The sequence below is a fragment of the Artibeus jamaicensis genome, unplaced genomic scaffold, assembly GCF_021234435.1.
Source record: "Artibeus jamaicensis isolate MK-2021 breed Jamaican fruit bat unplaced genomic scaffold, CSHL_Jam_final scaffold_612, whole genome shotgun sequence".
NCBI classification, from domain to species: Eukaryota; Metazoa; Chordata; class Mammalia; order Chiroptera; family Phyllostomidae; genus Artibeus; species Artibeus jamaicensis.
The window spans coordinates 4,586,948-4,601,104 of NW_026522049.1; the positions used below are offsets into that span (position 1 = coordinate 4,586,948).

Here is a 14,157-nt window from a genome sequence, read left to right on the forward strand (position 1 = left end):
TTAGGATCCGCATGGCCCTGAATCCTGATTTGCAGGGTGACATTGACCCACCGGGCGTTCCAGTGCCCATCTGGGAACTGGTGAACGAACTGTACATTTTTGTGCTTGGAGCAGGAAATGAGATGATGGTCTGAAACCCTGGGAAATGTCTCCTGCTGAGTGGTCCAGGGTTGAGGGCCAGCGCCCAGACTGGGTAATGCAGAAAATGTGTTTCTGTTTCCATCCTTTTATAAGGGTTTCCTTCTCCCCGGGTCCTGGGAACCTCGAGGAGATGGGCACTCTGGGATTCCGCGCCCTTGGCTGCCCGGTGACCCGCCCGTCAGCAGCCCCCGGAAGAGGCACTCCTCTCCCCCCAGAACAGACGGGAAGTGGGGCTCCTGCCTCCGCATCCCCTTTGGGATTTACCCCTCTCACGGGTTCCTTCCTCTCGAGTTTGCTTGCATGTCAGGGCAGGGTAACTGTGGGCTATCAGGAGGCACACCAGAGTGGGCCCCCAAATTAGGTTTTCCCCACATTGAGCTTTTAAGTCAATGGGCAGGAGTTTTTTGCTCCGAGGTTGCTATGGTGGGAACACGGAGCTGAAGGAGCAGCCTCTGTTCCGAAGATGCTTGTGTTCCGTTGGGAAGACGAAAGGAGGCCCTTGAAGAACCGGAGGGTGGGGCCAGGCAGAGCGCGAACCAGCGTGTGCCCCGTGAGAGTGACATCCGGTTGCGTGGCTCATGGGACTGGTCACAGGCGATGCCACTTGTAAATAGTCACTTGACAAGCAATGTGCTTGCTTGAAAGGTCTCAGCAGAGCCTCCTCTGATAGCCAAATAGCTGATGAGAAGATGGGAAAGGTTTCCAACCTAATTAACTATCAGAAAAATGGCAACCGAACTGGAATGAGATACCACTGGACACCAGGCAGAACAGCTCAATGGCAATGACAATACCGAGGACATGGAGTGACTACCGCTTACACTCTGCTGGGGGGAAAGTAAAGCGGAGGAATCATTTTTGAAAAACAGCTTGGTATTCGAGAACACTGGCATTCTAGAACCCAGGGCTTCTACTTCTAGGCCTGTACCCAAAGGTGTCTGTCTGTCTGTCTGTCCGTCCGTCTCTCCAGTCAGTCAGCCAGCCATCATCTGCCTGTCAAGAGATTTGTCTAAGAATCTTCATAAAGCATCATTAATGTCGACCGAAATCTGGAAAGTGTCTATGGTAAGTGTGATGTGTTCACGCAGTGAGAAATACCAAGGAGAGTGGACGGACTGCAGCCGCGCGCAACAGCATGGGAAAATCACAAAAACATGATGCTGAGTGAAAAAAGACAGATGCAAAAATACATGTAATGCTATATATATGATTCCATTATTTAAAAAAATTAAAACTAAATGCTAGTATGTAGGGATTCATACTTAGGTAGTGCGAACGATTTTTAAAAAGCAAGAACGTGAATTCTGTCAGTCAGGATGGTGCTGACCTTTAGGGTGGGGGGGTGTCCTGGAGGAGGGGCAGGGCGTGCAGTGGGGGCATTTCAGGGGGCTTGGCAGTATTTTATTTTTACGTGCATTGAGGATACACTGGTGTTAGCATTGTGTTAAATTGGTGTGCTATGAGAGATTCTTCTATAGATTTATCATATTCTTAAAAATGTGCTCAACCTATTCATTCCTTATTTCTTGAGCACCTACTATGTGCTAGGTGCTGTATGAGGCCCTGGGGACAGAGGAGTGAAGGACACACACAGGTGTGAGTAGCTTGTGTCTCAGAGCCAAAGAATCGTTAGAACCCAGAAGAGACATTGGAAGAGGAAGAGCGATGATGATGGAGGTAGTGATGACAACTGACTCTAACAGAGAGCACTTAATTGGGTGCTCAGAGCGGCCCAGAACCTGTGACATCGGATGCGTGTGGGCCAGTGCTGTGTTCTCACAACAAGCCTAAGAGCGAGGCACTGTCCCTGTCCCCACAGCACAGAGGAGGTCTCTGAGTCCCAGGCCGGCAGTTCGCCCACGGCCCCCAGGGGCCCGGCAGTGGAATCCGGTTCTCACCCAGGCAGCCCCCCGCCTCACTGACCAGGGAGGGGACCCTCGTCCCTGGAGCTGCCATCCCTGTTCTTCCGACTCACGAACCCTTCCTGCGGTTTTTATCTGGCACAGGGTCTGCCCGTCTATGGAACTTCTTGTTTTTACTTCAGTGACTGTAATTTATTTCCAAGACAACTGATTGGGTCTTAATTGTATTGTCATTTTCATTTTATTTGTCCCTGTTTTTGCTGAATACCTTTCTGGGTTTTTAAATAATTATTTCATCAGTCTCTGTGCATTTACTTATTTCGAACATCTTTATCAGCCTATTCTTTAAAAAATTAACTCCAACTGCGGGAAATTTCATGTTCTGGTTATTGACTGTTGTAATCATTCAGATTTAGCATTGTATTTCTTCTGGTGTGTCTGAACCTCGGCTTTCAGGTTTCTTTTGGCTCAGAGAGTTGTTCTGTCTTTGGATTGGGTGTCCGTGATTTCCGGTTGCAGTTACGTTAAGTTTGAGCAGGGACTTAAAACACTTGTGAAACAGTCTGAGTGTGGAATGTTATGTTTTCTCACTTTAAAAAATAGGTTTTCTCCCATTCTCAATACTTTTTAACCACTAGCCTTTCTTCCCAAAGTATTCATTCTGGGCTCCATAATAACAGCTCGCTCTTTGTAATCATAGTTCATTGGTTTTCATGACATCTCATTACAGTCAGTGATGACAGTAACAGATGGAACTGTCACCAGTGAACGTGGGGGCATCACGCTGATGCTCAGTGAGCTCCTCCTGGGGCTGAGGGCTCTCCCCAGAGTTTGGGGTCTGTTGGGCACCTGTCTGTGTGTCCTCAGAGGTGGTTGGCAGTTGACCTAGCTGGTCAAGTGGATGTGCTGTGGCTGAGAGTTCTTCTGGTTGAAATATCTCCCCCCGGCTTAAAGAAAAAAGAAAAGAGAAGAGAAACAAAGGCAGCAGACTCCTGAGGCTGGAGGAGATGAAGCTGCTAAGTGACTCCGAGGCAGGGCAAGCTGCCGAGAAGTTCGAGAGTCCCCGCCATCTGGGCAGCTTCTCTCCCCTCCGACCAAGCAGCCCCTCAAGACCTAGGGAGCAGGGCAAACGGGGAGCTGCTGCACAGAGGGGAGACCACCAGGAAGGGCACAGTCCTCAGACTTGGGGGGAGGGGAAGCAGACAGAGGGGGCAGATTGCAGCTGCCCTGTTTGTTCTGTGGACCCTGTTTGAAGGGCGTCAGAGACCCCTCGGAATGACCCACCTCCCCGGATCTTCTGTGCTGCCAACTGGCGATTTACTGTGAAGTTTCCCTCAGAAGACTACCCCACGGAGAGCGGTGAGGGCGTGTCAGGGCTGCTGGTCCTCCTCACCCTTCTCCCAGTCACTTCTGTCCCGGGTGTGTCAGTCGCTGGGGGTGGGGCTGCTGGCAGCCCATCGTTGGCTGCCCACCACTTTTTGCCAGTTGTATCAGAGCTTCGGGCCTGACCCAGGAGTGCAGGCGGGACTGGGTGTGGGAGACTGCAGGCCTGTTTGCTGGGTGCCTCGTGGTGGAAGGGGCCAGCCTGGGGACGCTGGCGGGCACCGCAGGAGACCTGGAAACAGAGGTATCCGGTGGCTGCTTTTGGCATCCAGCACCGTGCGAGAGAATGATTTACAGAGATGGAGAGAGGCCGTTTGGCTGGCCCCAAATTTGATCTACTTTTCCCTCTCATAAATCCAGCATTCTCATAAATCTTTGTATTCTCCCATCCCACCCATGCTGGGTTCCTTCCCCTGGCCCCAGTTCTTCATGAAAATAAATAAATCACTGGCAGTCGTCCGACACCCAGGCCCCAGCACATGGAGTTCAGGGCTGCAGCAGGGAACCCGGTCACCAAGAGGCGCCAGGTTTCTTCCCTGGAGGGGAGCCTGCTCTGTGGTGGCTAAAAACCGTTGTCCCATCTTGTCCTCAGGCCTTGAAGGACCCCACCCTGGCTGCCCGGAAGGATTTCCAGAGGGAGGCGGAGCTGCTCACCAACCTGCAGCACGAGCACATTGTCAAGTTCTACGGCGTGTGTGGCGATGGGGACCCCCTCATCATGGTCTTCGAATACATGAAGCACGGGGACCTGAACAAGTTCCTCAGGTAAGCAGCGGCCGCCGTCCCCGCCCCTGTGCCCCCACCCAGACCCACCCAACCCAGGGGGTTCTCTCTGGAGCCAGGAGTGACATTTGCTTCTTTGCACACTGAGGTCCAGGGTTAGGCTTGAGAAGCAGCCTTTCATTTTTTTTGCATCATCTGCCCAGCAGCGGGATTCGGGCCTTCCACCCTGACTCCCAGTGAGGAAAAGTTGAGGATGCCTGGTTCAAGGTGGACCGAGAAGAGGAGCAGGCCTGCCAGCCCGTGATCTCCACGTCCAAGGGCCAGGGCCATCCTTTTCCCCGGTGAAAGTGAACAGCTTTCCCCACTCGGTGCCTTGAGTTGCTCTGTGCTTCGGGGTCAGGCTGATCCTTATTCCTGCCCCTGCCCTTGGGAAGCTTCTCGCCAGAGACATTTTGATGAGGAAGAGGAAGTTTACAAACTCATCTGGAGACAGAACTAGTTGGAAAAGGGGCAGATTTCCCTTCCATAAATGTAGAACTGTGCTGTCTAGTATAGTAGCCACATGGCCATTTGAATTCAAATTTACGTTCCTTAAAAAAATTAAAAAATTCACTTCCTTGGTCTCACTAGCCACATTTTGAATGCAACTAGCCACAAGTGGCTACCGTATTGGGCAGTGCAGTATAAAACATTTCCATCGATGAAAGCTCTGTTGGATAGTGCTTTTCTGGAAAGATTGATTGGTTGTAGGAAGGGCTTTCCAATCTTGGAGACAGACTGTCTGGGTATTGAGAGGCTTCTGATGGGACTGGTGAGGGACTGGAGCCCCACTCAGGCGTTCCCTGAGGGGACAGCATCTCGGTGAGAGCAGAGTTGGAGTTAGCACCCCTGGTCCCCACAGCCGTCACCTCCGAGCATGCCTGACAGCCTGACAGAGGGGCAGCCGTGCGTGAGAGGACCTGCAGAATTCAGGGCCCTGGAAGCAGGGCGAACACTCAGGCCCTGGACACTTAGCTGCCTTTTGAATTCTTTTGAATTCCATGGCAGAGAATGAGATTTCCAGAGTTCAAACGCAGGTTGTGGAAGCTTCTGGCACATTCACCAAAACCCGACAAGCACCTGCTTGAAGCGGGGCATTCAGTGGATTCTGTGGTTTTTGAGAATGGCTGGATAGGGTGGGGAGCCGGTCACGAACTCACCCTGTGAGGCGGGTTTCCAAAACATGGCCCTAAAGGAACTGAAAGTGCCTGCGGGAGAGTCTAAACCTCCTGAACTGTGTTTCACAGTGAGATTTAGTCCTTTCCTAGAGCACTCAGTCCTTATCCAAAAGATAGGCCTGAGTTCACACCCCGAATTTGCCCCATCTTAGTGATACAACCCAGAGCAAGTTATTAAGCCTGGGTTCTCTCCCTGGAGAACAGGGCCGGTGAGAACTGTTTCACCGGTCCACCGTTATGCCTGTGAAACGACCCCGTCCTGTCATTTCTGGATCAGTTTCCACATAGCCAGGTCTCAGTCAGTGGGAGCCGATACCCCGGTGATTGTAGTTCGCTTTTCATCAGTGCCGTGGCCTGTGCCAGTCTCCTTAGATCAGCAAACAGAAAATGGACCACAGCAAGAGCTGTCTGATGTGAATGAGTCACAATTATACCTACTTTTTGTCAGATTGGGGAAAAATATATTTTCTCACGTGCCACAGAATTTTAGTGATCGGTTTACGTGCTGTGAGATGAACAAGATGGAAAGTCCCTGCGCGAGAGCCTGTCAGCTCTCATCTCTGTCGTGGGTCTGGGGGCGGCCACCAGGAACCGCGACCTTTCCCCTTGGCCTCCTGAATCCTCTCCGCCCCTCTCTCCCTCCGCTCCTTCCCACAGGGCCCATGGGCCAGACGCGATGATCCTCGTGGACGGGCAGCCACGCCAGGCGAAGGGCGAGCTGGGGCTCTCCCAGATGCTGCACATCGCCAGTCAGATCGCCTCGGGCATGGTCTACCTGGCCTCCCAGCACTTCGTGCACCGGGACCTGGCCACCAGGAACTGCCTGGTCGGAGCCAACCTGCTGGTGAAGATCGGAGACTTCGGCATGTCCAGGGACGTCTACAGCACGGATTACTACAGGGTGAGGCGGCTTTTCTGGCTGCAGGACCCCATGGCAGAGCTCGCACCTTGCTCACATGTCTTGTCATTGTTCATTAACCCTGTCGCTCCAGAACACACACACACACACACACACACACACACACACACACAGCTGTGCCCATCCAGAAATGCGACGACTGTCCTTTGGCCACTCCTACACCTCGGCGTCTTGTTCGTTATTCTCTCTCTAGCTTGCTGCTTCCTCCCTCTGGGTACGTAACTCAGCTGTACCCTTACATCGCATTGGCATGTGCCTTGTGTTCTCACTTGCATCAGTAACAAATACTCCTCCTTCATGAAGTGAAATACATGTCCACCCCAACCGCACATACAGACCAACCCAACTTGGTGCTGCATTTTAGCACCTTCCAGCTCTGTCCCTGATCCAGCCTCACCCAGCACACACGGGATTCTCTGAAATTATCTGCTGACCATTTAGGCTTGTTTTTGAAAGTGACTTTGGTGAGAAGCTAGAACCCAGAGTCAAGTAGCAGAAATCATTCAGGTGTTGCTGGGCATAGTCACCCAGATGGCTCAGGGGAGACGGGGGAAGAACGCAGGTCGTCGTGGCCTCTGTGGAGAGAGGTGCAGGCTGGGAAAATCCCCCCCGACGGCGAGAAGAACCGCGCTCTGTCTCATGTCATGTGGCTGTTGGTTCACAGGAACGGGCGTCTTAGTTTGCTCCCAGAATTCCTGCCCCTTAGTCCTTGGGATTTACTTCCCTGTGGATCGTTGTGTGGTTCCGACAGTGTTGCTGTGGCCAGGGAAAGCGTGTGGGCATGAGTGCGATCTGACTCACGAAGGCGTGTGGGGGGAACCGGCACAGCAGGAGACACGGGGATGGAGTGACTTCTGCAAACCAATCGGAAGGCTGATGCCTCAAAAGTACAGAAAATTTACTTCGGGGACATTGAATGGACGAGGGCTTGGAATATGCGGGATGAGGAGAGGGTGGGGCGCTGTTCCGGAGGCACGGCAGCCACGTGTCTCACACAGATGAGCGTATCGTGAGGCAGAGAGCCCGCAGTTGTCCTTCCGGCCGGAGCACGGGACACCAGGAGGCTGGGAGTTGGGGGCCGGCAGCCGTAGAACAGTCCTGTCTGAACGTTCCTCCCGATGGCTCTGTGCAAACAGGACGTTAGAACTGGTTGCTCAAGACACTTCATCGTAGCCAGGGCCCAAAGAAAAATGGAATGGTTGAGAAATGCCCCCTGTGGCTACAGAGTCATTTGTTCATGGTACAAAGGATGGCAGACGGCGTAGCCTCACGAGAGGATGTGGAGCAGAGTGGACCAAACAGAGGGGAGGTTGTATGTCTGCCGCACCTGCCCAGTCCAGCGCCCCCCCCCCCCCGGGACAGGAAAAGGAGCACGAACCAGCAGTCACCACAGACTGAGGGCCAGGGCGGACCTGCCGGGGAGTGGTACAGCACAGCCTTTCTTCAGCATCTAGACCACTTTTTTTCAGTCACTTTAAAGAGAGGCATTGCTATGCTTCCTGAGGGCCCATGGGCCATAGATTTCTTGAGTCTGGCTGGAGCTGGCCCCATTTAATTGCCTTTGCACTCTGTGTAATGGGGTTTGCTGGCCTGTCTGGCCGAGCACAGATTGGTGTTGGTACTGAAAAAGCAGGAAATGGGTCCTTGTTTTCCTGAGTGAGGAACATGTTTGATTATGCCAGTCTGGTCCCTGCTGGCCTCACCGGGGCCTTGGGAAACAATGGCCAACAAGAACGTGTGCAAACTCAGCTTTCAGAGTTGCCTCAGTGAGAGTGCAATTAATACTTCTTGATTCCTATTTCAGAGAGGAAAAAAAATCACATCTTCAAATGACACCACTGTGCCCTTGCTTTAGCAATTGTGCACTGTCACCCATTACTCCGGGACAGCTGCAGGGAGCGAACTGGTCTCATTCCGCAGGCCCTGGGGCAGTCTGGGGGTTGAGGAAGGGAGAGCGAGGGGGCTGTCCACCGCTCCTTTCCCGTGCCTTCCGAGACATGTGTAAGCGAGGCCAGTCGCTTAAAGATGTGTCTTTGGTCCCAAGGAGGCATGAAATAAAAACGGGTCACTATTGCAGTGGGGACACAGTGCACCCCGGAAATCTCACACCCCACTGATGGTGGGTTGACACCAAAGTGCGTATCTGCAGAGAGCCGTCACGGTCAGTCGCTCACCGGGTGCTGGTGCCGGCACGGCCCCCACGCTCACTGTCAGTGCCACGGGAGGCAGCACAGTTCGCCAGCGGTCACATTGGTCAGTGAGCTTAGACGTCTGATTACCTGGATTGGAAGGCATCAGGGTGACGAGGGAACTCTGTATTCACCCTGATTTTACCTGTTTACACCCTAGCACCGTCGTTAGCAGCCGTGGGACCTTAGTGCCCTTTCCCGAACCCCCACTTCATTTTCCCATTTTAAAAGTGAGGACATGCACAGCCTCTCAACAGTTATTTTGATGGCAAGCAGGTTAATTCCCATTAAGAGCCTGGAACACACTACTTCCTGGATAAATTACGGGTTGCCTTCCTTAGTCCCCGTCATGCCCAGGGCAGGAGAACCCCAGGGGTAATCCCTCCAGAGGCAGTTCTTGAGTCGGAGAGGACTCTCCTGACCGCTGGGAAATAAACGGGGACCACGCAGTGGGGCCTGTAGGGTCACCACCTCTGGAAAATTCCCTCCCCAAGGTTTCAGCCTAGACAGAAATGTGGCTGTCAGTGCTGGCCTGTTCAGGTCAGTGTTTGCGTGGTCCTGCTCGTGAATCTTAGAGCTAAGTCCGGTGATTTAAGGAAGATTTTTGTGCTCCCTTCACCAGCTGCAGCTCCAGGGGAAAGCAGTGATTGATTGGGCAGCCGGAACACGGGAGGATTCTCTGCCAGCTGACCCTGCACAGGCCTGCCCCTCTGCCTCCGCAGGGTGCTGAGCCCTGACGCCTGCTGGGCCTGGGGGCTGGCTGGTCTCTGGTGCCTCGTGTAGCTCCGTGCAGACAGTAGTCGTGTGTGTTCGCGCCTGTACTCCCCTGCCAATGCGGATTCCAGAGTGTGCAAGGTGGGGGGCATGGGAGAGGTGGAGATAAACTCCTCCTTATGCTCTTCCTTTTTCATTTTTAATTTCTTAAGACAAACAGACACCATCTGGCTCATGCATGAGCAGTATGCAAACGGCTTACCAAGGTGAACTGCCTGATTTCCTGTTACACGTTTAGAGGGAGGAAACACATCTCTGTGCCATAGCGACACCTTCTCTCCTCCTAAGACTAACTTGTAGTGACAGGCACCTACCTCCCGCTGTGGGCAGTGGAGTGATGCTCCTGAGCTCGTGGTGCCCTGGCTTTGACGAGGGCGGCTGGTGCCGTCACAGGTCTCTGAGAATACCGGGCCACACTCAGAGATCAGAGGGCAAATCTGGAGTTAGAGAAAGCACTGAGAGTCCTGAAGAGGAGAGGCTGGGATTCCAGAAGAGAAATGGCTTCAGAGGTTTTGATACGGAGGGAGGTGGCGTGCTGAGGTCCAGGAGGAATGGGGTGAGGGCTCAGTGCTCCGAGCCCCGGGCCCCATCCCAGTCATCGCCCAGTAAAAATATGAATGAGTGGCTGAGTGAAGTCGGATGGGAGTTTGGAGTGAGGCAGCAAGGGGGCAGGCCAGACCCAGAGCGGCCTGCACAGGCAAACAGACACCCACCGTGTGGGTGTCCTCTCGGGAGGTGACGTGAGGACCCTGTCATCTCAGCAGCATCTGGAGAGGCAGGTGTCTAGAGGAGGCAGGTGACTGGTGGTCTGAGTCAGGGAAGACTCGGAGGGAGGAGAGCCACGCATCCAGGAGAGGGGGGAAAGTATGCCGAAATCCAGGCAGACGCGTGGACGGGGGAGTAAGGCAGGTCTGGGGGCTGACAGCAAGGCCCTGGTTCTGAGCTGGGGCTCCTAGGTCACGGTTCCTGGGAACTCCTGGAAAAGGGGACGGCAGTAACCTTTAGGGTCTCGGAGCAATTTAGAACGAGCTGGTATGGCTGGGAGAAAGTCCCATTTTGTGGATGTCCTGGTTTTTCCCCGGCAGCGACGGGAAGTGCAGGCTCTCGAACCCACCTGCCTGGGCTCGAATCTCAGCTCCTGTGATTCCTGGCCACATGACCTTGGGCATGTTATTTAACCTGTCTGTGTCCCGACTGTAAAATGGGGCCAAAAGCCTCCAGCGCATGCACTTGCTGTGACGAGTAAGTGGTAATCGATACGAAGTTCCTAGGATGACAAATGCTCAAGAAGTACTAATTGCCGTCACTGTTATCAGAGCTGAAATACAGTCATCCTCCCTAGTTTCAAAATGGGGAGCAACACTCATGTAAGCGTATTAGCAGAGGTAGGCCAGCTGCCTTAACAAGTGCATGCAAAAATGCAGAGTGGTTTGCCACAAACAGAAACCTGCTTTTTGGAAGCTGGTGACCGTCTGCCGCGCGGTCTTCAGGCTGGTGGAGCTCCGGCCTCTTCTTTGTGTGGTGCCCTGGCCTCACCAGAGGTATCCAGCCCCGCTGCAGCCAGCCGGACTGGGAGACAGGCATGTGGTTAATGGGCCTGTCGCTTCCCTTCGTGGCAAGGACCCGGTCTCGTGGGCTGGTCTCCTGGGCTGCAAGGCAGGCTGAGAAGCGGAGTGTAGCCATGTCCCTGTGGCATTAGAGTGAGCAGCTGGCATCCTCTGCCACAGGTTGCATGAAGAAACCCTCTCTCTCCCCTCTCCGTTCCAACTGTGTGCCGCCCCAGGGGCTGACAATGGATCAGGGAAGTGGAGACACTCACTTTCTCTGACGGAGCTCAGATGAGCAGGCCAGAGGAAGGCAGCGAATCTCCTTAGATGCCCAGTCCCTAAGGCACGTTTGCTTCTCGTCTTCAGTGTGGGAGAGGGAGCCTGGCGCTGCCCGGAGACATGGTCGCAAAGTAGACGCCTGTGCAGGGTGTTGGCCTTGGTGCCGGGGCCACCTGCATCCTGCGTGAATTTTGTGAAACAACCTGAATGCTAAAACCTGTTAAGCTGTACACAACTGCAGAGGGAACAAACACAGAGGGAGGTATGGGGGTAGATTAATGCTGATTATAGTATTACACTCTTGTTTCCTTGATTAAAGCCAGAGGATTTGCACACTGATGATCTACAAAACATCAGGCATTTCGGAACGCAGGTCTGTGGAGGGGCTGGACTGCCGCGTGGGGCAGCCGGGTCTCACGGCCCGGGGCCGGGCTGCCAGCATGAGGCTCCCTGTCGTCTGTGCAGTCTGGGCTTGGGGTTCCGGTTCCCTGGTTTCTCTCAGGTCTTACCTTCTCTGGGGCTCAGTTCTGTGCGTGATGGTACGTGGAGAGAAGGCTCGATTTCTCCAGGAGGGAGACAGGGTCAAAGGTACAAGAAGAAAGCCGTGGCCGCCCCCAGCGTTCTGCACGCTCACTTCGCCCCAGACCGCAGCTGTTCAGTGTGCCAACCCCGTCCCCTCCGGACGAAACACGGGAGCAGCCTCCGGTTCTGAAACAGCCCCTCCCGCAACGCCTGGATCTGGTTCACTGCTGCCGTTTGCTTTCTGCTCTCCCCTGGTCTTTTCCTCTGAGGTATTTGGGGTAATTAGCCAAGTTCAGCCTGGCAGGCAGCAGGACTACTGGGTAGAGTTTCCTGATACTCTTTCAGTCACGGGAATTGCCATTCATCTGTTCTTCCGGGCCGCCTGCCTCCCTAGACCCTATTACACTTTGATTCCAGTACCATGTAGTGGGGGGATGTGGACCGGCAACTCCTGCCTTCGTTTCACGTGGTGCGGCGGGGACTGTGGGGAGAGCCCTGAGGGGGTGAGCCACGGGACACCCCAGCAGTCAGGTGGGAAGACGGGCCCGATGGGCAGGGGGTCGGTGTGCAGACACTCGGACTCTCACAAGGAGGGGGAGGGGTCGTTTGGGGCATTCCCCCCCTCCCGTAGGCTTTGGAACGTCCATCCTGGGCAGCACCTCCCACCTCTGGGCACGGGCCCTTGAGAGCCTGTGACTGACATGTCGACAAGAACCCAGGACCGGAGGCAGGAAGCCTGTGTCCCGTCCCTGTGGCACCGGTGCACCTGAGTTCCCCAGACATGAAGCCTTTCCTGGGCTTTCCTCTTTGCTGACTTAAGGCTCCGCATCTCTCCCGGAGGCTGTGGAAGCCCAGTTGGAGTTGGGGCAGCACCCTGCAGTTTCCCCCTTAAATACCTTGATGGCCGTGCTGCTCCTTTTCCGGGTGGGCTTAGAGGACCAGATTCTGGTTTAGTTGGTGACTTTTTTCGATGGTGCTGACTTTAGATCAGTGTTCTCGGCACTCAGCTTCAAAGGTTGGGTTAGATGCACAGTTTCCAACACAGTTTTTTTGTTGAAGCAGTAAAGTCTTTTCTTCAAATGGAGTCTTACAAAATAGAGGTGGGCGGATGGATGGATGGACGGACGACAGACTGACAGACCGACACAAAGCTGCTCTAGTTGAGGTGGAGGAACAGGGGCTGTGGCGTTTTGTCAGCCCCTCGCTTGCCCTCTGTCCTGGGGTCCCTGCAGCGCTTTTGTGGGCGGGCCTCCAAGGGCCAGGACCCTGTCAGCAGGCTCCCCAGGTCCGATCTGGGGCAGCTCCGCTGGACACACGTGGCAGTGACAGTGATGACAGCAAGAATGGTCGCCACAGGGAACCAGTGAACAGCGCGCCCTGCTCTTGGACCCTGTCCGACTCTCAGGCCTCTCTGTGGCTGACTGGGTGACCATGTGAGGCCTCACACCGGGCCTGATGGAGGAGAAACACGCATTCTGCACACGCTGGCTGTGGGGCTCTGAGCGTGCCCACCCGCCTCTGGGGCTTTGTCGGGGGCAGAGGAAGAGGGTCCTGGAGACCTGAGTGTGGAGGAGGAGCTGGTCAGAGGTTACTGGCCTCTGCTTTACAGAGGAGCCGTGGGTGAGGGTGGGTAACGTAAGGCCTCGAGTCCTCGACAGCAAAGTCAGCCTTAGAACATTTATGCAGCCGGAGGATGAGCGATCCAGTAACCGCATTTGTTCAGCCTTCCCTGCTGCCCTGTCTCCCCGTGTGCCCAGTCCCCGAGCCATTGGCAAAGCCCATGTGCTGGGGATGGGGCTGAATTCTCTGCCCTTCCTGTGTTCAGGGATGAATACAAGAACCCAGTCTTTATTCCCAATGAAATTAAGTGTTCGTAGAGCGAACATTTGTGGCTCCACCATAAGTCAGAGAAATGCAAATCTTACAAAAGGGTATAAATTTCAGCCTAATTAGAGGACAGCTGCCTTAGGTCTTGAGAGGTGGATTGACAGCCAGGGAGGTGAATTTTGGGAGGGCATTCCCATCAGAGGGGTTGGAATGAGCACAGACGCGCACAGGGCTTGGAGGCCGGCACACCGAGAGAATGGTGTAGAACAGCTTGTCACTCAGCTGGCCAAAACCCAGGACACACGGGACGTGCCTGGAAGGAAATGTTTGAGGACGTGGGGGCCGCTCACAGCAGCTCTCGAAAGGCCATTGTCCTGACATGGGTGCTCATGGTAGGCTTGTCACCTGCTTTAGTGGAAGTGAGGCTGTGTGTTGAGGACAAACCATCAGGCAGAGCGCTGCGAGCCGAGGCCGTGGAGGTGAAGGCAGGTGGTGACCGTGGTTCTGGGAAGAGGTGACGAGGCCCCGTGCCGCCTTGTGGCGGTGGAACGTGGAGGCGAGGTGGTCAGTCAGTGGGGCCTGGCTCTCTGAGCTCCTTCAGTGTGGGGTTGTAACCTCGAAAAGGAACAACGGTGAAATGGAAGGTTGGGACGGGCCTTTTACAAATGTATCTTTTACGCCACCTAGTCCATTCTGCGTCCTGAAAATGTTAGAAACAGATGAACAAATGTCAGATCATTCAATAAAAAAAAAAAAGAAAGAAAAACAGGAGGC

At 54.2% G+C, this 14,157-nt stretch overlaps 1 protein-coding gene across 2 annotated transcripts in view; it reads left to right on the top strand.

Moving 5' to 3' along the window:
* The window catches only part of NTRK3 (neurotrophic receptor tyrosine kinase 3), a 264,555-nt gene that overhangs the window by 216,738 nt on the left and 33,660 nt on the right, over positions 1-14,157 (top strand). For both annotated transcript variants that reach the window (XM_053658986.1, XM_053658987.1), the window contains exons 15-16: positions 3,979-4,151; positions 5,984-6,227. In XM_053658986.1, the coding sequence (XP_053514961.1) occupies positions 3,979-4,151; positions 5,984-6,227 (417 nt within the window). The remainder of the gene's footprint in view (positions 1-3,978; positions 4,152-5,983; positions 6,228-14,157) is intronic.